Raw genomic sequence first — 13,309 nt, 5'->3', positions numbered from 1 at the left:
AAAGGAAAAACGTCCACACATATTCACATATAACACCAAACACTTAGCCGTTTCCCTCTGACACCCCTAGGCTTCACAAACTGTGTCATGTTAGACTCCACAATCCAAAAAACATGAGATGATGGTCCAAGGTACGGGGAAAAGTGATTAATGACGGCCATGTCTGGAGAAAGAGGCCCACAAATGCCACAGACTGATTGGCCATATTAGATGAAAGCCTCGTGGCACTTGCCTGTGCACTGGTGAAAGCCTTTCTCTGAGGAAAACAAAAAAAAGAGTGGGATGAGTGACTCCAATAGGCCTTGATGTCTACCCACATGAAAACAGGTACCCTGGAGCCATCTGACTTCCTGACAAAGAGGTGGAGGGATGGACGACTCGATTAGGCACCCTCAAGTGGACTAACCCTAATTGAATCAAGCTTGAAAGACATGTTCAAACTGAATTAGTCTCTGAAGCAAAGTCACGAATGATGACAAGCCCCCTGAATACTCCATCAAAACCAGGCCCTTTGCAGACCCCCTGTTGGTGGTCACAGCAAATTGACATTTTTCATGTCAAGATTCTGCATAGATTGAATACATTAGCTCTCCTCGCTGTTTCATCAAGTCATATTGATTGCACTCCACTCCTGACAAACAGACAACAATCTCCTCCAATTAGGCCAGCCATTTCCCCGTAAGAAAAATAAATAAATATAAAATGCTCAGTGACATTTTACCAAAGGCTCTCTGACAGATTGTAGCCAATTTCAAACAGCAGGTGGCCATCACCTGGCAAATAACCAGAATAACTTACCTTTTTCTTTTTTCGCAGAACCACCTTCACCCCATCTACTGATACCACTATGTTGACTTTCTTTTTCTTGATGTTCTTCACTTTGAATTCATACTATGAAGAGAGAAATAAAACACAAAGAGAAGAAATTACATCATCCGTCAGCCATAAAGTCCCTAAAATCAAATTAACTTTCCAGACTTAAGAGTGGCAGTGTTAATGCAACGCAATTAAAGAAAGTGGCGTGATCGTTTGAACAACTTCATTGTTTGAAGACCACTTCAGCTGGCACACAAACAAAAAACTTTTTCCACAAAAGATTAGGTTAGGTTGCACAACATACTGTAGAAACGTTGATGAAATATACATAGACCTACAAATTGAACCCAAAGTGTGAAAAAAGTTTTTTTTATGTCAGAAGCCTCCTGGAATCAGTCGCAGAAACCAAGATGTTCACCAAAACATTAACATGAAAGACAACAACAGTCTTGATGTAATAACATACAGTAGGTCTGCTACAGATATCATTGCCACTGTAACTCACAGACAACCTGCAACCTACAGATCCCACAAATACTTTCATGCTTAGCGCACTGCATAGCATAGTGACAAATGTGCAAAATCGCATTCACATAAGGTGCCATGGGGGATGGTATTTCAACACATTGGGGTGCAGCCGAAATACTGCATCTGGCAAGACTCTGTGAGCACTCTCACTATACGTATAATTCAAAACACACTTCCCACGCTGACTTATTGGTGAGTGCACAATGACTTTGAATTTAATTATTTACATCACCTATGGTACAAATCCAAAGCTCCTTTGGCTACATTATGAAATAAGGGTGACAAGCAAATTACATTGAGGGGCATTTATTGAATGAACGCTTAAGAAAAACAGTACATGGTATTTCAGGACACCTAGCTGTGCTCTGAGACCAAACAGATGATGATGTCATTGGTTTACTAAAATTCACTGCTGACATCCTCTTTGCCTCAGCCATAATTAGATTGCTTGGGCCACTATGGGCAATTCCAGCTGGAGATGGATAAGCTCAGGTTCAAGTTGAAGCCCAGAACCAATTTGAATGCACTTGGTGTACCAAGGCAGTTGTACTTCAAGAGACAATGCTTCCTTGAGTTATATCCGCTATACATTTATTTCAAAACTACATCATTATTAGATAAAGAGTTGTGAAAATGGATTAGTCACATTACAGGCCCTCCATGCCACTATATGCCGTGGAGCTTTTGTGCTGCAGGTCAGTATATCCATAGCACCAAAGCAATTAGTGGTCTGCAAACATTGAAGTTCATGGGATTCATTGTTCATGCACACATTTCAATTTAACAAATCTCAATGCAAAACAGCTGGAATTTTTACTGTGGGGATTGAAAACTGATGAATGAAATCTTGAACCAATCTACCATGGAATCATATTGACAGTAGAAACTGTGCACATCCCCAATGAAAATGACGCCCCATCTTATTTATTGTCCTTGCTGAGACTTTTCAGAGAGACACATTAATATCCATTAAGTAGCAAGCCATTGTCATTCGGTGGTTCTTGTCTGTTGTAGTAGCCCAACAATACAGCTATATTTGCCATTCGCTTGTCCTTAATAACCACATCACACTTGGCAAATCTATTCATGTGTTTAATGCTTCTAACCATCAATGTGAAAATCTGGTGCAATGAAGAACATCTACATTATTTAAAGAATGCACAGAATGTTGCCTTCCTGGAGGGCAAAACAAAGTTTTAAACAGCAGTGTCATATAAGGTATTTTGCTTTTTATAGCCTGAGGGAATTAGGTTCTTACATCCTAAAAGCACTAAAGCTTACTACAGACATGCCAGAAAGTGTTCTCCCATTGATACTCAAATCCCATGTCTTGAGCAAGTCTCTGTTATAATAACATTCAGTCACAGTAAATGTGTGAGATGTTAAAATGTGTACGTTTACAATGTCAAATTTCTCAAACACAGTATACATTCTGACCACAGTGACATCAGTTACATCATGCAGAATTTTTATCCAGGCATAGCTTGTCAAGGAACAATCTCAAACAATGCTCAAAGTCAATATATAGGTTCACTGCTAATGACATGGGCAATCACAGATGGGTTTCCTGTTTCTACTGTATTCAGCACACTTGTCTGATTAAGTTAAGACCTTGATACATAAAATCCCATCCAATTAGGGAAAATAAGAAAAAAAAGCTTGGATTCATAAAGCATCTTTCAAGAAACCCAATTACTCTAAAAGACAAAAAGAATAAAAAAAAGAAACCCATACACTTTGATTTCAGTCCACCCTCTGAAATGAAGAAGAAGAAAAAAAAGCCACTCAGACCAGTGTGTATGAAACAGTATAGGCTGACTACTCCTTTGGAAAGACCAATAAGGATGCTAATACTTTTACATTAAAATACCTACATTTTACAACACCACTCAACTGTTATTACCATGACTCAGACTCGAAGTCTTATACCATATGACATGTGTAACTTAATGAGTCACTTAATTTAACAAATTAGTTGATCTCAGTATGATAAATGTGAAGCTCTATTCAATCTCAATTGGTGACCATCCTAGGGTGCCTACTTATCATTTCAAATTATGCCTTTTCTAATTGGATGCTCAAAAACACATGAAATTGCCGAATAAACCCAATGTAATTACTTCTTACACTAAGATGATTAAAAAAAACTGCAAGCTATTTAATTTCATGATGGCGACAGAATTTTCCTTTAATTCTTAAATGAGACTGGCAAAGCAGATCACAATTTCCTCTCCCTCTCCCGGGGCATGTTATTCACTGCTTTACTTCACAGATATCAAAGTAACTGCCCGTCTATATGAGCTTAAGATGGGTTATTCATAAAAGAGATACTTTGCTAAATGGTTCGACATAGGCCTGTTTCAACTTTCACTAAAACATCTGACGACTAACTATGCCGCAAACGAGACTATGACATTAGACTTCTTCACCGAGCACCACTGCGCACGAGTCAAATTATCATAATGGACAGTTTGATTGAATTCAACTCGTTTACAGTTTACACATCTAGAGTATTGAACCAATGCCTTAAGGTGCAGAGATCAATCACTTCAATACAGAAGTGATTTAGAGAGTGAGAGAGTGGGAGAATGAAAAATGAGAGCAGGGGTGGTTTGGTCAATGTGTGCAGCATTTAATGAAAACACACCTCTACACACACAACTGACAGACTGGAGAAAAATAGAGCCTGCTTACCTCTACTACCAGACTCCAGTTATCAAATATAGAGACGGGGCCTCTACAACACATTTTTCAAGGCCTCAAGTAGGCTATAGAAGTGGCCTCAGAAAGAGGCAGTGGCATCCAATATAAACATTACCACCAGGGTAGTATAAACAACACAGCATACTGTAGAGCAGGGTGCACGTGCATAAGCAGTTGGTGAACAATCAAACCTTAACGGCATAATTGAAATAAATCTGGAGCATAAGAATGATAGCTCAAAGATAGAAATGAGAGTCTGAGAAAGAAGCAGCTTTTGGTGAAGGGCGAGACTACATGCTTGTGTGGGCAATTACACCCATTCACCAATTAAATTTAGCTGAGGGGAAAAGAACAACAACAACAACAACAACAACAACAACAACGGCAAGAGCAAAGGAAACCAGCAAAGGAAACCAGCTATGATTCATCTAAGATGAAAAATGCGAGCGTGTGTCAGCATTTGGACAGAGCTGTGTGCTCTGGGAATGTACTGTTTTACTTTACACTGCTGACACCTGGAAAGACTTTACTGCAAAAGGAACAGATTTGTTCAAGCATCTCTCAGGGAATCTCGTCTGTCTGTCAGGTAAATGGCTTTATGGGCAATTCCATTAGTCTAGCTACCATAAGTTGTCACAAAATATGATGGACTGTTCCCCATTTGTGTAAGAAAGGAGCCAGGTAATGGAACACGGGCATAGAACTGGCTGAGCATATGCTGCAGATTGACAACCCTATATTGGAACATGGATTGTTTACTGAAAGACTTTGAATTGTTTTAATGAATGGCTAGACTTTTGATTAATTCGATCATGATCCTTGAGTTTTGATTCTATCTCCTGATATTACATGAAACACTTAAAATGTCGGGATCTTCAAACCAATGCTATCCTCTGTAGCCATTGTGATTTTACCCAATTCACTTAGTTCCTGAGAAGGTTTGGCAACCCCACTAGCCTACAAACTTTCTTGCCAACGTACACTTCTGGGATACAGGCATGGTGGAACAAAAGAAGTGTGCAAGACCTTATTTACTTCAGACCAGAGAAGATTGATGGGTCCTAATCACAAGAGATGAACCTCATAACCATCCAGGGGGAAAAGCAAAAAGGATGGGGTTTTAATTTATTTCACTCTGAGAGATTGGTTGTTGGCCAGTATGGCTCGAAGAGCTGCAACCTGCCATTCATTGCAGTGCTGTATCCATGGATACCAAAAAAACACTATAATGAAAGGTGTTTCCATAGCGACTCAAAGACATGTCCCTAAGATGTTTTGTCATGTTATGTTAAACTGAAATGTTAGTTCTAGGATATTTCCTGTGAAAAAAAAAAAAAAAAAAAAAATCCTAGTCTAAATGATCATAGGCTATGCAGAGTATTGCCTCCATTGCACTTTAAATGATAAAAAAACAACCCTTGTTGTTAATTTGCTGATAAGGAGATGACTGGAAGCTATCTGAGAAGTGTAAGCCGTCAGAGAGCAGCTCACACTTAAAAAGCACTAACATCTTTAAATCTTAAACGACTCAAACTGTTTTAGTCCTAAAAGGTATGTCCGTAAACCTGCAATGGAATCTTAAAAAGCAGCCATCCACTAGCTCTCTCATTGGGATTTTCTCATCTAAAATCCAATTAGAGACAAAAAAAAAGCCCTTCAGCAATAGGCCTATAATCTTTTTTTTAAAAAAAAAGAATCAGCCTATTATGACACCCTGACTGAACATCACACATGAAAGATTATGAAAAGAGAGTGGGCCGTAGCTAGAGGAGGGTTACGATTACTTTTATTTTCTCACTCATCTACTTTCAGTGCCTTCAAAAAACCCTCAGAACTGAAATGGAATGGGTGGAGTACCGTAGCAATAGCTCTTTCCTCACTTTTCTACATGCCTCCTGGTGCTGCTCATGTTTTTGACATTTTGTTGGCTTTAGGCATCAATCACCCAGTGAGAGGTGGAACAAAGTGGTCGAGGTTACCGCATCACCACATTCTGACAGGCTTTTATCTGGTTGTACAGCTTGTACAGTATAGGCAGTATATACAGTATTCATTTCTACAGCTTGATTGTTAAAAGCCATAGACACATTCTGGACAACATTAAAAATTTAGGATTGCACAGCTCTCATTTGTTAGAACATGTTTTAACGTTTCAACATTTGCAACCTTAAGTCACACCTTTGTTGGAAAAAAAATGTTCTCTGCTCACAGTATTCTCATGGAAATTCAGCATGAACCATAGTCTTGTTGTTCAGGTCAAGCAGATAAAATACTACCACCGCACGAAGACTGCTGTGTTTTGGTTTCCAGATGAAATGTTCAAAACTTAGTTTTCCTCACACATAAAAGCCGTCCTTGACTCTCCAAGGTTTTGGCAACAGTATAACACTAACTTTTAATAGAGCAATAAAGTTATTTTTACAATGCCATTGATGGTTGACATGGATTGAGCTGCTGTGGGTGGCACACATTCTTCTCTGAACCTAGTTCATCATTAACTTTAAGGTACTTTTATTCCTCACAGGTGTGATTACCTTCTTTGAACTCTGCATCTGGCCGCTTACTACATGAGCTTACAAGTCCTGTCATTCAAAATGAAAAGTGATACTGGTGGTTGTGGTCATTTCTATGATGTCGTTGTGCCTTGCTTGATAGCAATTTTTCAAAAATAACCTCAATATCATTACTTGTCTGTGGGAAGACAACATTTTTGGCAGAGATTGCTTCCTTCTGAAGGAGGCCCGTATTCTGGCTCAGGTGGCAGAGCCTCACTCCCATGAACTGTGGTAATAGCTCAGACTCGAGATTTCATTTCATGAAAGATGATGAAAATATCAACGTCTAAGTTTCAATCCATCCCACTACTGAGTGAAAACGTTCCTTTCCAATCTATCTGTTTATGAGGAAAATATCATTTTTGGTCAGTTTTACAGCATCCGACCGCCTGGCATCCTTGCCAGGGTATGGGGCTCCATTCCAATTTCTTCCTCTTGCTCCGTCTTTCCTTCTTCCCTGCATGTTTCAAGAATTCAAGAATGCAGTGTAATGATTGGCTTTTCATAATTGATAATCACTGTTGTCCTTCTAGAATACAAACTTCGACACGCTAACAGCGCAACATTGTAACCAGAATCACAACTACTTCCAGTGCGTTGAATTTAGTTTGGATTTACATTCAGTTTACCACTGCTGGGAACAAAAAAACAAAAAAGCAAACACTTGCTTACGACTGTGATGGTTTCTTAAATTGCATTATCACAGAGAAAAGAAATCATACATTCATATAACGTTTGTTTAACAAATCACTAACATTCAGGTAAGATTTTTTGTTCCTTTCCATCCGGCTGTTAGCTTCATTACACAATCTACACATTATCAGAGATTATATTCCATCTGCAACACCATTATGCATATCCTCATCAACTCATTCCGCTGGATCTAATCTTCAGGTTACAGTCACCACTGAATTCATTTGAGTCTTTTCAGGATGCGAGTGTTGAAACGCGCTTCAAACACACCATGCAAACATGTGCATGCATGGTAAAGTTAACAGGATTCTAGAAAACAAAGATAAAAGTGTTTTCCTTTACTTCACAAAACGTGTACAGTTACAACCAGATTTGAATGCCATTTTAATGCATATTTCCAATGAGCTCTTGCACACAATTTATAAGGACATGGCTCAATATGCAATCAATAGCTGTTTGTCGTCTTCTTTTTTTGTCCTGATGAGTAGACAACCATTCACCAGTGAAATGAAAATCATGCATACTAGAACAGCAACCATCTGTGCACCTTTACAGATCACACAGAAACTGCAAGAAGCACAAAAACACATTTGAAATGTCTCCCAAGGAGAAACAGACCATATTTAGCCCTCTGCAGAAATGCAAGAAGGATACAATTCAATACCTTTTTTTCCTGGTTATTGATGGCCCTGTCATCTGAAAAGAGTCCTCATTCTTAACGACCATAAATGGTAGCCTGCCTCCATTTCTCTTTTTTATTCTCTTGGGCAGATGAAATGATATTTGGGAGATGGGGCTTGCAAGGTTCCTTTGGTTATATTTGTTGATTAAATGGACCAATGCAGCTTTGTCACCAAAATGGCTCTCTGAGATTGCCTCCGCTCAGTAGAATAAAACCAGCTCAATCTCAGCTACTCCCTTCCTTGGCTCCTGCTTAACAATTTGTCCAGATTTATCATTTGACTTCGACCAGGGGAACACTCTTAATTGCCCACCCATTTCTCCGTCAGGTGATTGCGGGCCAACAGAATCACCAATCAGATTTGGGGGGGATTAAAATGTCAGATGGTACAAACTGTCTGCAAAACGAAGTTACAATTGTGATCAAAGTCACCCTGAAGTAACAAATTGTAACCTCTGTTGGCCAGGGTAGATACCTGTGGCTGGGACTACACAAACCATGTCTAATCTTCTCTCTATTGTATTGCAGAAAGGGAGGCCGTAAATTCACCGATAGCTTGCACATACTGCACAATACCTCAAGTCTCCCTCGGCTAAAAGTGGCCTTTCTTAGAGGAGTCTGCTCTGGAGAGGTGGTGGGGTTTAGAAGTTGGGGGGGGGGATCATTCCTCCTTTGCCACAAAGACCATATTTTCAGAGTAGTCATTAGTACTATGGGGGCCTGTAATGCGGGAATGAAAAAAGGCCTCGCATTGGCCTTCTCCCAAAGCCAGAGATCTGCACATTTCTATGCTCTAATGAGAAACCGCCACTAACAGTACTACGGGTGGCGGACATGACAACCGAAATGATGACCGCAGCATTCTTGTCCCCAAGTGGAATCATGGAAATGTTTTTTTTTTTATTATTATTATTTATTATCTTGGCTGGCCAAACTGGTGCGTGACGTTATCACCCTGACAACACCGGTCAAGGAAGAGGGAGGGCTCAGAGGATGTAAGCCACTGGATAAACACGGCGCAACGCCCGGCCCTTCTCCCTCGTGGGATCCCGAGCCCCGTGGCAAGCCCATGGCCCTTTTATCATCATAGCGGTGTCACAGGGCAGCTAATGTTATTTAGGAAGGGCTGACAGCTGCAGCGTGCCCTCCCTCCTCCAGGCTTATCTGTTTGGAGAAGAGCCCTTTAGTGGGATGGTGGCGGCGGCGGTGGCGGCGGCGGCAGTGGCTGTGCATGGAAAAAAGACAACATTCCGCGGGCCTGGTGCCTGGCCCGTAGCACCGACGACCAGAGCCCCGAAGGCAAAATGAACGGTAAATCTCAGAGCGAGCCGGCGGGGCGCGGGAGCCATAGCTCCCCACGCCACTGATTAAAGAGAGCTTCTCCTCATCCCTGGCTTTGGCTTTAGGAGGGGAAAGCCTCTGAGCATGAAACCAAAATGGCTCCAGGGTGGATTCTCTGCTCTGCGGCCAACGCTGCACAGTTGGAGAGCGGCGCAGACTGCTCCACATCATGTTAACCACATACTGAGTAACACGGCCTGCCAAAGCAGCCGATGCTCTCTGGCTTTGCTCGCCGTTTTGTCAGGGAGAAGCCAAATTGTTCAAAGGAATGATTGTGAAACAAAACATTTAACCCTCATGTTGTCCTCAAATCTTACCGACGTTCGTTGTCCTTGGGGTCAATTTGACCCCAGCTAAAAAAACTCTCAAAAAATGATACAAATTATTTTTTTTACCCAATTTTTTTTGTGGTAGGTACTTAACAAGAGTGTAATAACCACCATCAAAAGCCATACAAAACAATCCCAACCCCCCACACCCCTTTATGAACCCTGGAACCCTGACTGGCAATATGGCCAATCCAGTGTCAACAGCCCAAAGGCTGACTTTTTGGACTTTTTCAGACCTGCCAAAATAACTTATATGTAATATGTACTTGTATATGCAATAATGATAATAACTACATGTTCTCATACTATTACAATAATAATATCCATAATTTGTCAAATATTCATTTTCATCATGTTTCATAAAAATGGGGTCAAATTGACCCCAATACCACCAACGTAACTATTTTTTTTACAGGACATTGGAAACATATTTTTGTGCAAATTTCATGTTTACTCTGTTGTACCCTTCAAATGAGGAAAAGTCATGAAACTTGAAGCAAAACAAAAAAAGTGAACCATATATTTTATGATGTTAAACACTGCTTGGGGTCAAATTGACCCCAAGGACAACATAAGGGTTAAACAACATTTTAGCTACGACAAAATCACGTCTCATTATTTTTCCACTTTGATAGGGTTTGGGAAAGCCATCATACAGGCAACAAGGCAGTTCAGTGTTATTGATATTTTTTATTAGATCTGAGATCGTAAATTGAGAGAGGCCAATTGTGTTCCCCACTCAAAACATGCACCCTCTTGAAAACTATAGGGTGCTTTCACACCAGGGCTTTTGAATGCGGACTGGGGTCCACTTCAGCCATAAGTTTGATTGGTTTTGTTTATGTAAAATTATTTATGAATATTATCATAGCTCCAAATGTATATCACATTGCTACCTACAGTAGGTCCACAAAACCCTCCATAGCAGCAGGCATCCTTTATGGACGTGAGAAAATTATCTTTTAGAAAGAGGAAAAAAAACAGTGTGGATTTATTTTTTTCCTCCACTGGGTTACTGCCGGCGATAGTGATGATTATGTGAAGATGACATAAACAGACGACAGTTTGCAAACAAATAATGTAACGTGAAAAGAAACCCGTGGGGGCAGGGAAAGTAATCACATTCGAGTTAGGACCTGCAAAGTGGACGCAAGTGTGAAAACAGCCCAACGCTTGCCAAACAGTCAAGAGGCTATTTCTCAACAATGATGTTGTGCAGTCAAACAGCTTTGGATAGGGTCAGCTTTATCACCTAGATGAACTCCAAACCAAACTTTACTTTGATGAAACAAAGCTGGAAATTCAGCCAAGAGGAGGATTCGCTGTGCTATTTTTTTTGTTGTTGCATGATGGTAAACAGAATGCCATGGACAGGGAGGTACTATTGATGCAGTGCACCTTATTCTGCACACTTCTCATTTCTACACCAATTTTGTTTTGTTTTTTAAAAAGCGGATCGCGATTTTGGCGGGCGATCTGTATTTTTTTGACAGCGCCGCCATCATTTCCGGGAAGTGCAAGGAAGAGTGTTCCATTTGGAACTACACTAGTTTGTTAAAAATTCATGCACTATTCATGTAGCGTAGAGTGTTCATAGTGTATGAAAAGAAGTGCAAGTGCAGAAGTGCGGACTTTGGAACACACTGCAACTTTCTATTTACTTTCACAAACCGATGTGATGTAAAGTTTTGACTCCAGGCTATATTTACCGACAACTTCTTCAGAGGGAAAACAGTGACAGAGTGAAATCATGATCATGAAACCTTCAAGTAACAAATATTGAGGTTATTTGGATGTTACGGAAAGTCACTGAGGTGTGCTTCTATTTATTTGAGAGCTATCCATTAGTATGCAAGTGGTGTGCTTACTTAGCTTGACACAGAGAAGCGAAGGGTGTATGCTGTAATTGACAGGTGAGGTGAATAGACATGCTTCAGGATTATATCCTTCACGGCTCAATACTTTTCAAACAAACTCACATCTCAAGTTTGAGACAGATGTGTCAGGATAGGAAGGCAGTTCAACAGTGTCTCAGTCTAGGGCAAAGGAGCCGTAAAAGCCAACCAGTTTTATCAGTCATTCCTGATCAATTATAGCAATAAGGAAACACAGCAGCAGTTCTATTGCTATCACATATTAAGATTAATCAATCAAAAGATTAAAAAAGAAGCATAATTAATATTAACAATTGTCCAACTGCTAAACCCTTACTGAAAATAAGGAGATTATTCCATTATCTATATTGTTAATATTCAGGCCATCAAAGACAAGGCTTAGCACATTCAAAGTTAAATTAGTCATCTTAAAAAAAAGTATTTCCATTAAAAGCGATCTGCTTCAACTGGACTCAATTAAATATTGCAGCTTTATTTTAGACTTCTCAATGAAGGTTAACCCGATTAACTGGCCTAATGAAGCTTTATGGAAATGTACCAAAGGTTTTAACTCGGTAGTCATTTGACTTTTTTTTGAATATGTAATGCACTTCCCCGTAATCCTTGTCTGAAAGCCTTTGAGGTAATTCGCCCCCCTCCCTTCCTCCAGAGTCACTCTCCTCCCACTTCTCCACAGTGATGTTTCAGGCTTCTAAACTACAGGCTTCAGGAACACTCAAGAAAACACAAAGTGAAGAGAGTCAACGCTCACACACACACAATACTTATTCAGATTCCCAATCTAAAGAGAGGGCTTCCAAAACTCACAGTAGAAGACTGCTTTGATCTCATTTGCCTGGTTCAAACACTTCTGCCTTCAAATAAATCAACAGCATTGAAGCACTAAAAACAGAATGAAAACAACTGAACTAAGAACTGAAAACCGAGCAAAACAAACATGTGCACCAAAGGAAACACAGACAGTCATCCGCGTGTTGTCAGATCATAGCGGCTTACAATGGACTCCACTGGTTGTTATGCTACAAGGGGAGCAGTTCTCTAAATAAATATATATTTTCCTTTTGGAAACTGAAGACTACACATTGTTTTCCAAGTAACTCTCATGTGTATTTTACAAATTAAAAGTGCAGTGCTTCAGTTTGCACTGCTAACTCCTGTCTGACTATGGAGTGTGGAATTGCTATTTTTATCCATGTAGCTATTACACATAATTCTATCTTAGATTTAAAACGACAAGACTGGATTACCTTGTTTAAATTCAAGGCACACAGGGATGCTCCGAGGGCAGATGTTCTCTCTATAGATTAGAGGCTAAGATGCTAACACAAGCTACACATAAACATTTCAGTAGTGTAATTACTGTACAGTGCTGAAGAGGACAGCTATGCCGTCGAGCATACAGACTCTGAGAAAAGTGCCGAGCCTGTCTAGCTTTTAACTCGGTCGGACTTTCTTTCAGAAACTCTTAACAGCTTTGTTGGAGCCGCGGCACTCACAAGCGCGCCCATTTATTTCAGGTTGGAGTCCCTGTCAGGACCAGGCTTCGTTGCCTGGTACCTTCACAGGGCTTTAAGCCCCCTGAGTCAGTACTCCGTTGATTTAAAGGCTGCCGACTGCTGGCAAGAATGGCCTGGAACCCTGGAGCCCCTTTGAAAGTCTAGATCTGACAAAAGGCACTCCAAACAGCCATATAATGCTGTAGCCCCAACGCTTGCACACATTCACACACAGCCCTGCCCACACACACCCCCACACACACACATCTGT

At 40.4% G+C, this 13,309-nt stretch overlaps 1 protein-coding gene across 2 annotated transcripts in view; it reads right to left on the bottom strand.

Annotated features, from left to right (window-relative positions):
- Positions 1-13,309, bottom strand: part of nos1apa (nitric oxide synthase 1 (neuronal) adaptor protein a) — a 104,619-nt gene that overhangs the window by 74,818 nt on the left and 16,492 nt on the right. Inside the window, exons 3-4 of one of the 2 annotated variants that reach the window (XM_062555278.1) lie at positions 799-891; positions 233-256 (exon numbers count right to left, since the gene is read on the bottom strand). In XM_062555278.1, coding sequence (XP_062411262.1) covers positions 233-256; positions 799-891 — 117 coding nt within the window. The remainder of the gene's footprint in view (positions 1-232; positions 257-798; positions 892-13,309) is intronic. The other variant, XM_062555279.1, reaches the window with a different exon arrangement.

Source organism: Sardina pilchardus, chromosome 15 (genome assembly GCF_963854185.1).
Source record: "Sardina pilchardus chromosome 15, fSarPil1.1, whole genome shotgun sequence".
Lineage (NCBI taxonomy): Eukaryota > Metazoa > Chordata > Actinopteri > Clupeiformes > Clupeidae > Sardina > Sardina pilchardus.
Note: the sequence above shows the minus strand (reverse complement) of the source record. Positions and strands in the feature narration are given on the sequence as shown.